This window comes from Salvelinus sp. IW2-2015, unplaced genomic scaffold (assembly GCF_002910315.2).
Source record: "Salvelinus sp. IW2-2015 unplaced genomic scaffold, ASM291031v2 Un_scaffold933, whole genome shotgun sequence".
NCBI lineage: Eukaryota > Metazoa > Chordata > Actinopteri > Salmoniformes > Salmonidae > Salvelinus > Salvelinus sp. IW2-2015.
The window spans coordinates 764799-777499 of record NW_019942655.1 but is presented as its reverse complement, the minus strand read 5'-3'; the positions used below and the strand labels follow the sequence as shown (position 1 = coordinate 777499).

Sequence of the window (12701 nt, the reverse complement as noted above, 5' to 3'; positions counted from 1 at the left end):
CAGTTGGGGAAGGCCCTAGCCTGTTTCAGCATGACGAAGTGAGGTCCATACAGAAATGGTTTGTCGAGATCGGTGTGGAATAACTTGACTGGCCTGCACAGAGCCCTGACTTCAACCCCCTTTGGGATGAATTGGAACGCTGATTTTGAGCCAGTTCTAATCGCCCTAACATCAATCCCTGACGTCACTAATGCTCTTGTGGCTGTCCCCACACAGCAATGTTCCAACCCCTAGTGGAAAGCCTTCCCAGAAGAGTGGAGGATGTTGTAGCTGCCAAGGGGAGAGGGGGGGGACCAACGCCATAATAAAATGCCCATGGTTTTGGAATGAGATTTTTTTGAAGAGCAGGTGTCCACATACTGTTGGTCATGTAGTGTAATATGAGACATGTTGGAGAAGTTAACTCGAGGGTTGTGCTGAACACACAGGGTCCATCCACAGAGCTGCATTTCCCTTCAACGTATTTATTGATGTACTGAACATGAAAAAAGACAACGTATTCAAAAAACACAAAGAAAATAACATGTACATCCTTTTAAATACTCAAGATATATTCTATCCCGAAAAAATGCTGTGGAACCAAGTAATACTGTACAACTTCAAATAAATAATAATTCTTCACATTTAGAATTGAAATAAAGTGGGTGGGTGGGGGCTCATTTTGCCATGCCTAGATAACGGACCCGAGGGAGGCTCTGACTAAGTTATCCTCAATCAAGACCAGAGAGAGGCCCGGGGCATGAGTAAAATGGGGGCCCCCTCCCCCACAGCAGCAGTGTCACAGCTAATCTATAATCAAAGTTGAACTTGTACAAGTAACCAAAAAGAAAATAAAAAAAGTCTAAGAAAAGCAGTTGGTAAATATATAATGTATATATATATATATATATAATGCACAGCACACTGCTCGATAAGGAGACGCATGACTAGTAATGAGCTCAAGACAAAGCAGGATGCAGGTGCAGGACCAGCCTCTGTTCGAGAGAAGCAAGATGTTGTTCGGCAAATCTCTTGCAACCCTTTTTGATATGGTCATGGAACCGCTTCAAGTGAATAAAGCAATATACACCTTTTACGATTTTTTTAAAGACAGGTAATTATGCATTACGTATATATGAATGAAAAAAAAAGTAAATCAGATAGCTAAAAACTGGTTTATATCCATTCTTTACCACATAAATATATATCTATAATGTTTATATATAAAACAAACTTAAATGTCTATAGTTTTCTTAATAGCAGAAGCAAGACCATCTAAAGACCAAATCACCAACAAATCTGACACTGTAATGCTAGTCCATAGGACAACAAATCAAGTATTTTAACTGAATGTGAACAACTTTCAAAGTCGAACTGAAAATCAAAATAAGGCAATCTCTCCCCAGAAAAATCTATAAATCACACTGTAGTCACTCAAATAAAAAAGCACTTTGCCATAAAGTCCCCCAAAAAATAAAAAAATATGCTAGCTAAATACTCAACATAAAAAAAAATGACTTATTTACATAGCTCTAAACCCAGGAGTAATCTTCCCCCATCGTTCATTCAAACTACTTTACTTAAATCAGCTGCCTTCGTCAGCTGGTCCTCTCCCTCTTTCATACAAAGTAGGTAAAACCCTTATTTGTTTAATATAAAGACAAAATGAGTAAATTATATAGTAAGTACACCAAAAACCACCATGAGCTCTGTCTGAAGGGAATTCTTTAGGAAGAACTGATTTTTATCCCCCCCCCCCTTTTTACCTTAAAGATATTTCCACTATAATTTCGCATGCACTTTTGCAAATAAACCTTTGTATTTTTTCTGTCTGCATTTCCAAATAAAAAGTGAATGGGAGTTGCTAGTTATAACAGCCAGGATGATAGGACAACCCACAGATAATTATACAAATGGAAAACCATCACTGCCATTGATTCTAGAATTGAAAGATAATACAAAGCTCTCAAAAAGTATCTTTTACATCAGAAATCTCTCCAGAAATGTCAACACACTGCAAACTTCCTGGTGTCATATGAAGATATTTCTCAAAGTATCCAAGTCAAAATATTTGTTCCAGGTCCAGTAAAAAGTTACTCCAAATTTGTCTTTTTATAAAAATAGATGCTTTTTAAACCCACATCAAAGAGGTTCTTAGCTCTTTGGCAAGGTACTGCTTTAATATATCTTTTTTTGTGTGTTTTTCCTCTCCATTAATTTTACAATAAGCAATATTATGCAGCCAACCAATAACTAACTCATATTACGATAAACATAATACTAACATTTTTTTTTTTTTTTTTTTTTTTAACTGAATAATCAAAAAATAAATACTTCGTTAACCACTTAAGACTCAAAAGCACCAAGGCAAATCAGGACACAGAAAAATACAAAAGAAAAATCACTACACAAAGCCTTACAAAACTTCCTGTTTTACAGCAGATGTGCAACAAAACAACAACAAAAAAAAACCTTTAGTAACATTTTAAAAGGTCCAGCTTTAAAGACAGGCGTGAAAACCTGCAGTATTTTTTCTGGTTTAACGCAAAGTATTTTAAGAAGTTTCAAAGCCTAGCGATGAAGGAAAAGAAAGAAAAACCAATGTTGGACGCTAAGTATAGTTTCCCTTCGTAACACTGATTTACAAAGATGTTTTTACTAATGTAGAAAGTTTACGTTCGGTACGTTTCCATTTTAGGTTTTTCCCATAGAGTTTTCTATAAACAATCCGAGATGGGGATTAGGCTTTGTGCGTTTTGTTGGTTTTGAACGAGACTTGCAGAACTCTGTCCCCGAGGCGATATCCGTTCAAGCTGGCGATGGCCATGGCTGCCTCGTCGTAGTTAGTCATGGTGACAAATCCGAACCCTTTGCACTTGTTTGTGTTGAAGTCCCGGATGACCTTGACGTTTGTGACGGCGCCAAACGGCCCAAACATCTGCCACAGAATACTTTCGTCTGCATCCGGAGCCAGGTTATAGACGAAGATGCACCAGCCGGTGCCCGCGTGCCCTGGGATGTTGATGCCAGCCAGGCTGGTCACCCCATCGATGGCCATGGGGGAAAACCGGCTGTAAAAAAAGACAAGCATGGGTCAATACAAAACCCAAACAGCAGACAAGCATCACTTTAGGTGGCGACAATATTATTGTCATGAAATACAGTACTGCATTTGTGACTGTTCATTGAAATTAAATAGCTTTTAGGTTTATATAACTGCACAAAAACTGATGTTCACTTGACACAATCACTTGCCACTGCATGTTTATGACCACATTAAGGTTGAGCCAAAATCAAAACGTACCCCATTTAGGGATGACCATTTCAGTCAATTTTGCTGCCCGACTAACTGACCCTCATTAACCAGACAACAGTAAAATGACGCGACCGACAGAAAATACTATCAAAGACCTGTATATAAATGACAAGATGCTTATGTTTCCGACCCAAGGAAGAAGGCAGGTGGACAAGCTTAGGCCCAAAATAATAGAAACGCAAATGGGCTTATTTAGGACAGATTTTGGTGAGCATGAAACCTCTCGCTTCGCCCTCTCTGATACTATGCATGTATACGTGGACTGGACATTTTTCAAACACCTTAATAGAAACCAGCAACAATAGCAAGCCTATCGTCTTGTTTAATAATAGGCTATATGTCAAAATGCAATTAGAGGAAAACCCAGTTCTAAAAACAGCACAACTTAACACGAGTAATTCCATGTGACAGATGAAAATCTGTTACAAAAAAAAAAAACTTAGAAAGAGGAATCTAATACCAACAACTATGATAGGTTGCTAATATGACTAGGATTGTGCCTTTGGCTTCTGGAAAATGAAAGAATGTTGATCTGAAAACCAATAGAACAGGAGAGAAATGCTGGTTAAATGGCATGAGGAAGTCTTTATAAAAAAAAGAAAATTGCCTCCATGTTTCTGTGGATGGACTTTCACTAGGCTACTTTGAAGCAAGGTATGACATGCCTTTATTTAAAGTAAATCGTTGAGGTTTCAAAACAATTACACTGCCTCAAGCTCCCAGTGCAAAGTGGTCAAGCAGTGGGTGATGCGCTGAGAGTCAACAATAGGCAGGCTATGGTTGCAACCCTATTCAGGTCGAATGGGAGGCGTCGTTTAATTACAAGTTGAGACTGGAAAAATAATAAAAAGCTCCTTTTAAAATCATGGCCATCAACGCTAACACTCGATTGCATCTAGAAATGGTTATTTGTTGTGCAATGACTGGGCTGACCAATGAATGGGCGCTTACAAAAGGCTTACAAAAGACTACTTGAAGATCAACTCTGGTGCTGTCTGACAGGTGGTAGACTATTCCTCTCCTAAAATAAAATAAAAGTCCCCTTTTCAGGTCCCGGTCTTTCAAAGATAATTCATAAAAATCCAAATAACTTCACAGATGTTCATTGTAAAGGGTTTAAACACTGTTTCCCATGCTTGTTCAATGAACCATAAACAATTAATGAACATGTACCTGTGGAACAGTCATTAAGACACTAACAGCTTACAGACGGTAGGCAATTAAGGTCACAGTTATGAAAACTTAGGACACCAAAGAGGCCTTTCTACTGACTCTGAAAAACACCAAAAGAAAGATGCCCAGGGTCCCTGCTCATCTGTGTGAACGTGCCTTAGGCATGCTGCAAGGAGGCATGAGGACTGCAGATGTGGCCAGGGAAATAAATAGCAATGTCCGTACTGTGAGACGCCTAAGACAACGCTACAGGGAGACAGGACGGACAGCTGATCATCCTCGCAGTGGCAGAGCACGTGTAACACCTGCACAGGATTGGTACATCCGAACATCACACCTGCGGGACAGATACAGGATGGCAACAACAACTGTCCAAGTCACACCAGGAACACACAATCCCTCCATCAGTGCTCAGACTGTCCGCAATAGGCTGAGAGAGGCTGGACTGAGGGCTTGTAGGCCTGTTGTAAGGCAGGTCCTCACCAGACATCACCGGCAACCCCGTCGCCTATGGGCACAAACCCACCGTCGCTGGACCAGACAGGACTGGCAAAAAGTGCTCTTCTCTGACGAGCCGTGGTTTTGTCTCACCAGGAGTGATGGTCAGATTTGCGTTCATCGTTGAAGGAATGAGCGTTACACCGTGGCCTGTACTCTGAAGCGGGATCGATTTGGAGGTGGAGGGTTCGTCATGGTGTGTCACAGCATCATCGGACTAAGCTTGTTGTCATTGCAGCCAACCTCAATATGTGCGTTACAGGGAAGAAATCCTCCTCCCTCATGTGGTACCCTACCTGCAGGCTCATCCTGACATGACCCTCCAGCATGACAACGCCACTAGCCATACTGCTCGTTCTATGTGTGATTTCCTGCAAGACAGGACGGTCAGTGTTCTGCCATGGCCAGCGCAGAGCCCGGATCTCAATCCCATTGAGCACGTCTGGAACCTGTTGGCTCGAAGGGTGAGGACTAAGGCCATTCCCCCCAGAAATGTCCAGGAACTTGCAGGTGCCTTGGTGGAAGAGTGGGGTAGGATCTCACAGCAATAACTGGTAAATCTGGTGCAGTCCATGAGGAGGAGATGCACTGCAGTATTTAATGCAGCTGGTGGCCACACCAGATACTGACTTACTTTTGATTTTGACCCCCCCCTTTGTTCAGGGACACATTACTCCATTTCTGTTAGTCACATGTCTGTGGAACTCTCAGTTTGTCTCAGTTGTTGAATCTTATGTTCATTCAAATATTTACACGTTAAGTTTGCTGAAAATAAACGCAGTTGACAGTGAGAGGATGTTTCTTTTTTGCTGAGTTTATAATTAGGCTCTGTATGCTGTCTGACAGGTAATATTCCTCTCAATTTAGGCTCTGTATGCTGTGCGCGTGATAGATAAAATGCATGACGATTAGCAAAAATATACACACCAATTTAACTTCACTAAATGATGCATATTAACCCAAAAGCAAATGTATTTTCGGTGACTAACCGATTAACCACCATAACCCTACTTTCTCATTGCCACGTGACCACCTTAGGAAAAACATGGGATACTTCCTAAATAGCACAGTGGAGGAATTTCCTGGAAAAACCAGGAGGGAAATCCCACCATATGAAATTAGATGTCAGGTTACAAAAAGACAATAATGAAGTCTCCTGAAAATCTCAGCTCGTAGGTAATCGTGGTTTTGCAGTTGAGAGAGAAAAAAATAAAATGTAAAAAAAGCAAAGTGCACAGGAGAGCATGAATTATTTCAGCAGTTGTCAGATGAGATGAGCTGCTTTAGTTGTCCTCTCTGGGAACATGCGTCATGACAGGTGTGCTCAGAGCATCACAGAACCAAGACACCAGCCCACGAGCAGTAAGAAATCACAAGTCTACCAGTGAAGGAAAGGAGAGCCTTCAGAAGGATGGAACTTCCAATCAGGCTTCAAGGAAGAAAGGGGGGGGGGGGGGGGATGAAGCTGAAACAAAAAATGCCAGACCGGAGTCAAGTTCCTGAGAGGCGGCTGACACTGCCGTCTCTGTTGTTTAAAAACGGGACACGATTGTCAATAATGGATCAAGGTAAGAGCGTGAGAGGCAGAGCGTGCGAGAGAGAGAAAGGCGGAATAAGAGAGGCAGAAAGAGTGCCCAGGGTTATAGGATCAGGTAGGCACTCACTGTCTGACATGTGACCCGTCACTGGCATCTCTCCTGCCAGCGTGAATCAGCCTCAGAACCCAGAAGCTTGTTCGCCCCTGACCCGCTCTCCTTCACACACACACACACACGATGCGCAGGTTGACCTGCAGTTCCCACGGTGATATCCGTGAGGCGGGTCGAATTGAGAGAAAATAACTTAGAAAAACATCACGTTCTTGTGCAATTTCTATCTATAGGCTACATTGAGGTTTTTCTTTCATTAGTGAAGTCTATCTGGTATTAGTGAGTGAGTCTGAGCTTTAGAGAATAACTGTACATGGGCCCAATAGCCTACACACCAAATACTTTTGGGAACGGGGAAGAAAAAGTTAATGTCCATCCACGGAGGTAAAAAAGGGCAATGTCAACGTTTAATTCAATAAGAGAAAGCTGTGGAATGGAGAGTTGAAAAGGAAGGAGAGTCAGCACAGTAATGTTTGGGAAAGATTTTAAGGGGTAGAAGAGGATGATGGCAGTGCCTATTTTATGTGTGTTGATTGTGAGGCGCTATACAAATTCGACAATCAAGATGGGGACTTCAAAATAGGCCTACGGCACCATAAGGGAACTCTAGCCTACTGTTCAGATGGGTTAAATGGAAACTGAAATCTAGACACTGAATGAAGGTCTATAAACTCACACAGCCTTAATATTAACTCCTGCAGAATTAAACATTTTAACCCAAATGTTTTGACTCAGGAACTGGAGTGGGAGAAATATGATTTCTTCATTCAATATTTTGAATGTGCAGTTCAATAACGTCTGTGTAGAGGTGCAATCTTTATCAGCATCATAAAAGCTGATAGTATTTTCCAACCACATAAAATATGTATCCAAGCCAAACCGAAATCTTATCAGAAACATGTTGGGTCGTTTCCAAAGCTTTCCATGACCTTAAAACAACCGGTCAAACTGATATAATTTGAAAATTTTGCACCAACATTTAAAAAAAAAATGTATGCATTTTTGCCCCGGTCCCTAAACATCTTTGTTCCGCGAAAGATGCAGCGATGACAGAACTTTACAGACGTAAACTAGATTTGAAGCATTCATTTTATCATTCTGGTGAGCAAGGGATTTATTTTAGTCTTACAGGGCAACATATGACAGAAGAGAAGCTGCATGTATCTAAATTATAGACAAGTTGACTAACAAATAGCTTACCAAAATACTAGAAGTTGTAAGCAGAAACACATCTAAAAATCAGGCCAACAAAATCCTGCATCCCCTGTCAAAATCATCCCGCCATCTGACTGTAGCCTACAGAGCATGTTCTATATTAAGAGGGTTAGGGTCGGGTGCAGCCCTCGGATTGTCACATCTAGTCGGGTGGTTGAGGAACCAACAGCTGACCCGCGCTCCACTAACACACACACACACACACACACACACACACACACACACAACCTCCCCATAGCCCTCACACTGGTTTACACAAAACGCCAGAATATTTGACCGACAACCTCAAAATTCTAGTCAGTATAGGGTTCAGGGAACAGCTGAATACAGTCATGGGGAAATGATCTAGGCCTCACCTCGGATGGAAAACACCCAATGAGTCCCCAAAAAATGTCCTAATGCAAAACTGCAACTGTAATAGATGTATTACCTCTTGACTCCATATGCCATGTTGAGCAGATTGTCCAACCTGAAATAAAAGAGGAGTTCAGTTGAAGCAAATACAGCAGTCTGCAGAACATTGAAGTTCAACACATTCATAAAAAGATGACCCCCAAATGAGCATATGTTTTCAGAGATTTGTCTCTCATAATTGACTTGGCCAACGCGAGCTAAGCAATTTAACTCGTTGGGAATCCCCAGGGAAATTACATTCAAATTGCCTTGTTTACATTGTGTGGTATAGACGCACTAACGTTGATGTAAAGGACAAGCGCATTGCCATTATATGTCAACAAGAATAATGAAAAGAAATACAAAAGCCATTGTGCATTACAAGTGCACACACATAAAAAAAAAGTCACTAGGGAAGATGAGTATTGTTAAAGTCCCAGTGCAGTCAAATGTGATTTTCCTGTGTTTTATATACACACACAATTCCACACTATGATGGAATAATACTGTGGAAATTATCATAATGCCATTTTCGTGTTTGAAAAGACCGCCTGGATTCTCTGCCCGTTTTGGTGGGATGGAGTTTTGGCTTTGCATAGTGACCACCAATCACCATGCAGTAAATTAGCTAATAGACCAATAAGAGAGTTCCAAACCTCTACCAATAAGAACAAAATGTTCTCTTTTCTCATCCCCACTCAGTCCAAGCTAAAGGCTTTTTTAAAAATCACTTCAATTGAAAACAAAAAATCACAGTACGGTACTTAAATAATTACCCAGAAGTGGTTTTATTTTTTTTATTTTTTTAAGGCTGCATTGACCCTTCAATAAATATTCAGCTTTTATGATAGTTACATTTCTTACACCAAGACTGCCAAAAATGTGAATTTGGACAGCTCAATAAGAAGTCATTCAGCAGCAATAGGAAGGGTGGCAATACAGAACATAAGCTAATTTGTTGTTTTTTTTGCCTCTTTTCCTTGGTGAGCAAGGGATTTATTTTAGTCTTACAGGGATGGGCACTTAAATAGTTAAGTGTTTTAATGACCAAAATACACAAATCCCTTAGACCCACATTCAACAAGATTAGATATTTGCAACAGGAGGAACACAAAGTAAAAATGTGAATAGCGTAATTATTTTTTGAATAACTCTGGGATGTTTTGATAGTAAGTAAAACAGAACGTTATAGAGTCATGTAGTCATGTAGTCTAAAGTATTCCACTGTAAAGTGAGACAATTCAAATGAGGTTTTTAAAAAATGTTTCTCCCCTATGAGGAATAAATGGATTTCATGTTATTGTAGGTAGGCTATGACTTGGCTCTAATCATAAACGCAGTAGGTGGGATTGTTTTTGGTGTACCCCTTTACCTGAAGCGCTGTGCCTGCTATGGTAGGTGGGTTTGTTTTTGGTGTACCCCTTTTACCTGAAGCGCTGTGCCTGCTGTGGTAGGTGGGCTTGTTTTTGGTGTAACCCTTTACCTGAAGCGCTGTGCCTGCTATGGTAGGTGGGTTTGTTTTTGGTGTACCCCTTTTACCTGAAGCGCTGTGCCTGCTGTGCGAGGGGTCCGGGGTACCTTCGATTGGGCGACTGGTACAGCTGAGAGAGCAGAGCCTGGCTTGTCTTCTGGCTGGGGTTGTTGGCGAACTTCACGGTGATGGGCTCTGTGGCGCCCGGTGGCTTCTGGCCATTCAGGCCCTTGATGGCTTCTTCGGCTTCGATTCGCCGGTCAAACCGGATAAAACCCACCCCTCTGGAGACACCTGGGAAACACAAACGTCATGTTTACACAGGTGGCAATATCGTGGAGCTCTGTGACTTGGTTAGCTACATGTCATATTACTAAGTAAGCCTAGTCTGAGCCAGAACTGCAGAAAAAGTGAGGCAGCTTGACGTACACAAGTACACCGCCTGTACAGGACGCTAGAGTGAAGACGCTAGTTGCCAGGACCGTGAATCAGAAACACTGCTAGTTTATTGCAAGGCAATGTCAACATACTTGGGAAAATAAAAAGCTGTATATAAAACAGACATTTGTGGTCAACCTGGGTCATCAAAAAATCAAGCCTACAACTGATATTAGAAAATGAAGTTATTTTTCAAAATCAGCACAACAAATCCCACATGGCAACGATATCATTTAGTCAATAAGCTAACTGAACCCATCCGCAGACAAAGAAGTATGAATAAGATTCCTTCTCCAAAACCCACTATAGGCACACATTCTTACACAAAAAAAATTATAATTGTATTGGCAACAAATTACATTTGGAAGCCTTGTCCCTAACCCTTGACTGAATATTATACATTTCTACAGCAGAGAGGTTGTGTTTATTAGTATTTCATAAGGAGCGTACAGATTCCATTTCCACATGGCAGTTTGGAAATGGAGGAGATTATAACATTTATATTATTTCTTGCCATGAAACAGACATTACAGCTACACCTTCAGGGGCAATACGGAGGGAGAGCGAGCCAGAATGAAAGAGCGAGGGGAGGGCAGAGAGCGAGGGCAGGGCAGAGAGCGAGCGGAGGGGAGGGCAGGGAGCGAGCGGAGGGCAGGGCAGGGAGCGAGAGGAGGGCAGGGCAGAGAGTGAGCATCTAAGTGTACTTTTGTCTCACTGTACTCTCGGGTCGTCGAAGGGGTGTGTTGATGTATCAATTTGGTCTATTCGAGGGTTGTCTGTGTCCGATGTAGGGGTGCTGTGTACGTGGTTTGTGGTCTGGTTGGTGTGTGTGGGTGCGTGGTGATTCGTGTTTTTAATGCTCAATTCGGTTTGTTGTAGGTTTCGGGTTGGTGGCTTGTGTGATGTCGCGTTAGTGTGTGTGTGTGGTGTTTGTGTTTGGTGATGTAGTTTGTAGTGTCTGGATCAGGGAAGAAAAGGTGTGTTGATCTGGGACCGACAGTGGGAAAGGTTGACATACTGCTTCTATGGATAATAATGCTTGGGTACCCGTCCGATTTGCGGGAGGTTGGTATTAGGGATGGCACAATATTCAAAGGAGATTGTGTTAGTATTTTCTGATGATTACACTTGAAGAGTTTAGACCCATTTGTGAGAAAAAAGAAAAGCTTGATTAAATTGTATTGATCTGGCTCTTGCTGTTTAGGTTGGCGGATCGGGACAGCTTATATCATCACATCTCACAACTAACATATAGTGTCTTAGAAAGCAGGTGGTTCACGCCCTCTGTTCCATATTATTTAAATAAATTAGACGACGTTAATTAAGCAATCCTCCATGCTCTTAGAGTCATGTATTAAAGTGCTGGGTGGGCCTTATTTTTGCTACCTATCGGCGAGTTGCCTCCCCATAGGCAATGAAAATGCTCCCCAATCCTAATGAACAGGTGGTGGCATCGAGTGGTCATGGGAGTGGTTTCATGAGCGATGAACACCATGTAAAGATCACATGACCGTCTCAGGTCATCAGCAGATCTCTCGACCCGCAGATTGAACGAGCAAGTATGGAGTTATGGGTGAGTTTCTGGAGCGAAGCTGAGACAGCGTTTTCCGCCCAAGGGCCGAGAACAAAAAAAACCCGCCAAATGAGAGGGTGGTCCCTCGCTCCGAATTAGGAGCTTTCACGAGCTCATCTAATGCCACTGAGGTGTATTGAAGGCGAGTTCTGGATCGAGTAGGTTGCTGCGAGGCGACCCCCTGTTATTAAGAACTTGCCGTTTTCCGGTGTTGGTGAACTTTGAGCAGTTTACCTGTATAATGGTCCATTCAGCAGCATCTCATCAGCTGGGTTGTTTGTATGTGTTGTTGTAGGCTTTAGTGTGGTGTTGTTCGACTGCGATTCCATAACAGGTAGCTGAGTCTCTGTATTGGTTGGAGTTGCTGTCATTTGTGTAGGGCTTATGTGTGTTGGTTGTTCACCTTCCATAGACTACGTTTGCTAGTAGCATCTAACTTGGTTAGGGGTTCGTCATGTTGGTGTTAGGCTTAGTGCTGGTCGTTCACCTTCCATAGTACAGGAAACTAGCTGGCTTAACTTGGGTTTCGTGTTGATATGTGTGTATGTTGTGTAGCTTAGTGTGTGTTGTTCACCTTTCCATTAGAACGGGCTAGCTGGTTCTGACTTGGTTGGTATTGTTGTGTATGTGGGTGTGGCTTAGTGTGTGATTGTTCTACTTCAACAGACAGGCTAGCTCGGTTCTGACTTGGTTGGGTGGGTTTATGTTGTGTAGGCTTAGTGTGTGTTGTTTCACTTCATAGACAGGCTAGACTGGTTTGAACTTGGTTGGGTCGGGTTGTTGTGTAGGCTTAGTGTGTGGTGTTCACCTTCCATAGACAGGCTAGCTGGCTCTTAAATCTTGGTTTGGGGTTGGGTATGTTGGGGTGAAGCTCACTCTGTTCAGAATCTGAAAGGGCGCGTGGCGAAGGGGGGTAAGGGAGAGTCTGAGGGGCGTAGGGCTCTAGGATTGGGCGTGTGGCAGTGGGGGGGAGAGATTCTGGAGGGGCGCCTGAAG

The 12701-nt window shown here is 42.3% G+C and overlaps 1 protein-coding gene across 1 annotated transcript in view; it reads right to left on the bottom strand.

Annotated features, from left to right (window-relative positions):
- Positions 1 to 444: 444 nt before the first annotated feature.
- LOC112069216 (ELAV-like protein 2) overlaps positions 445 to 12701 on the bottom strand; it is a 55064-nt gene continuing 42807 nt past the window's right edge. The window contains 3 exon segments of the mRNA XM_024136507.2: positions 445 to 3050; positions 8261 to 8299; positions 9763 to 9988. Of these exon segments, the coding sequence (XP_023992275.1) occupies positions 2720 to 3050; positions 8261 to 8299; positions 9763 to 9988 (596 nt within the window). The 3' untranslated portion in view covers positions 445 to 2719.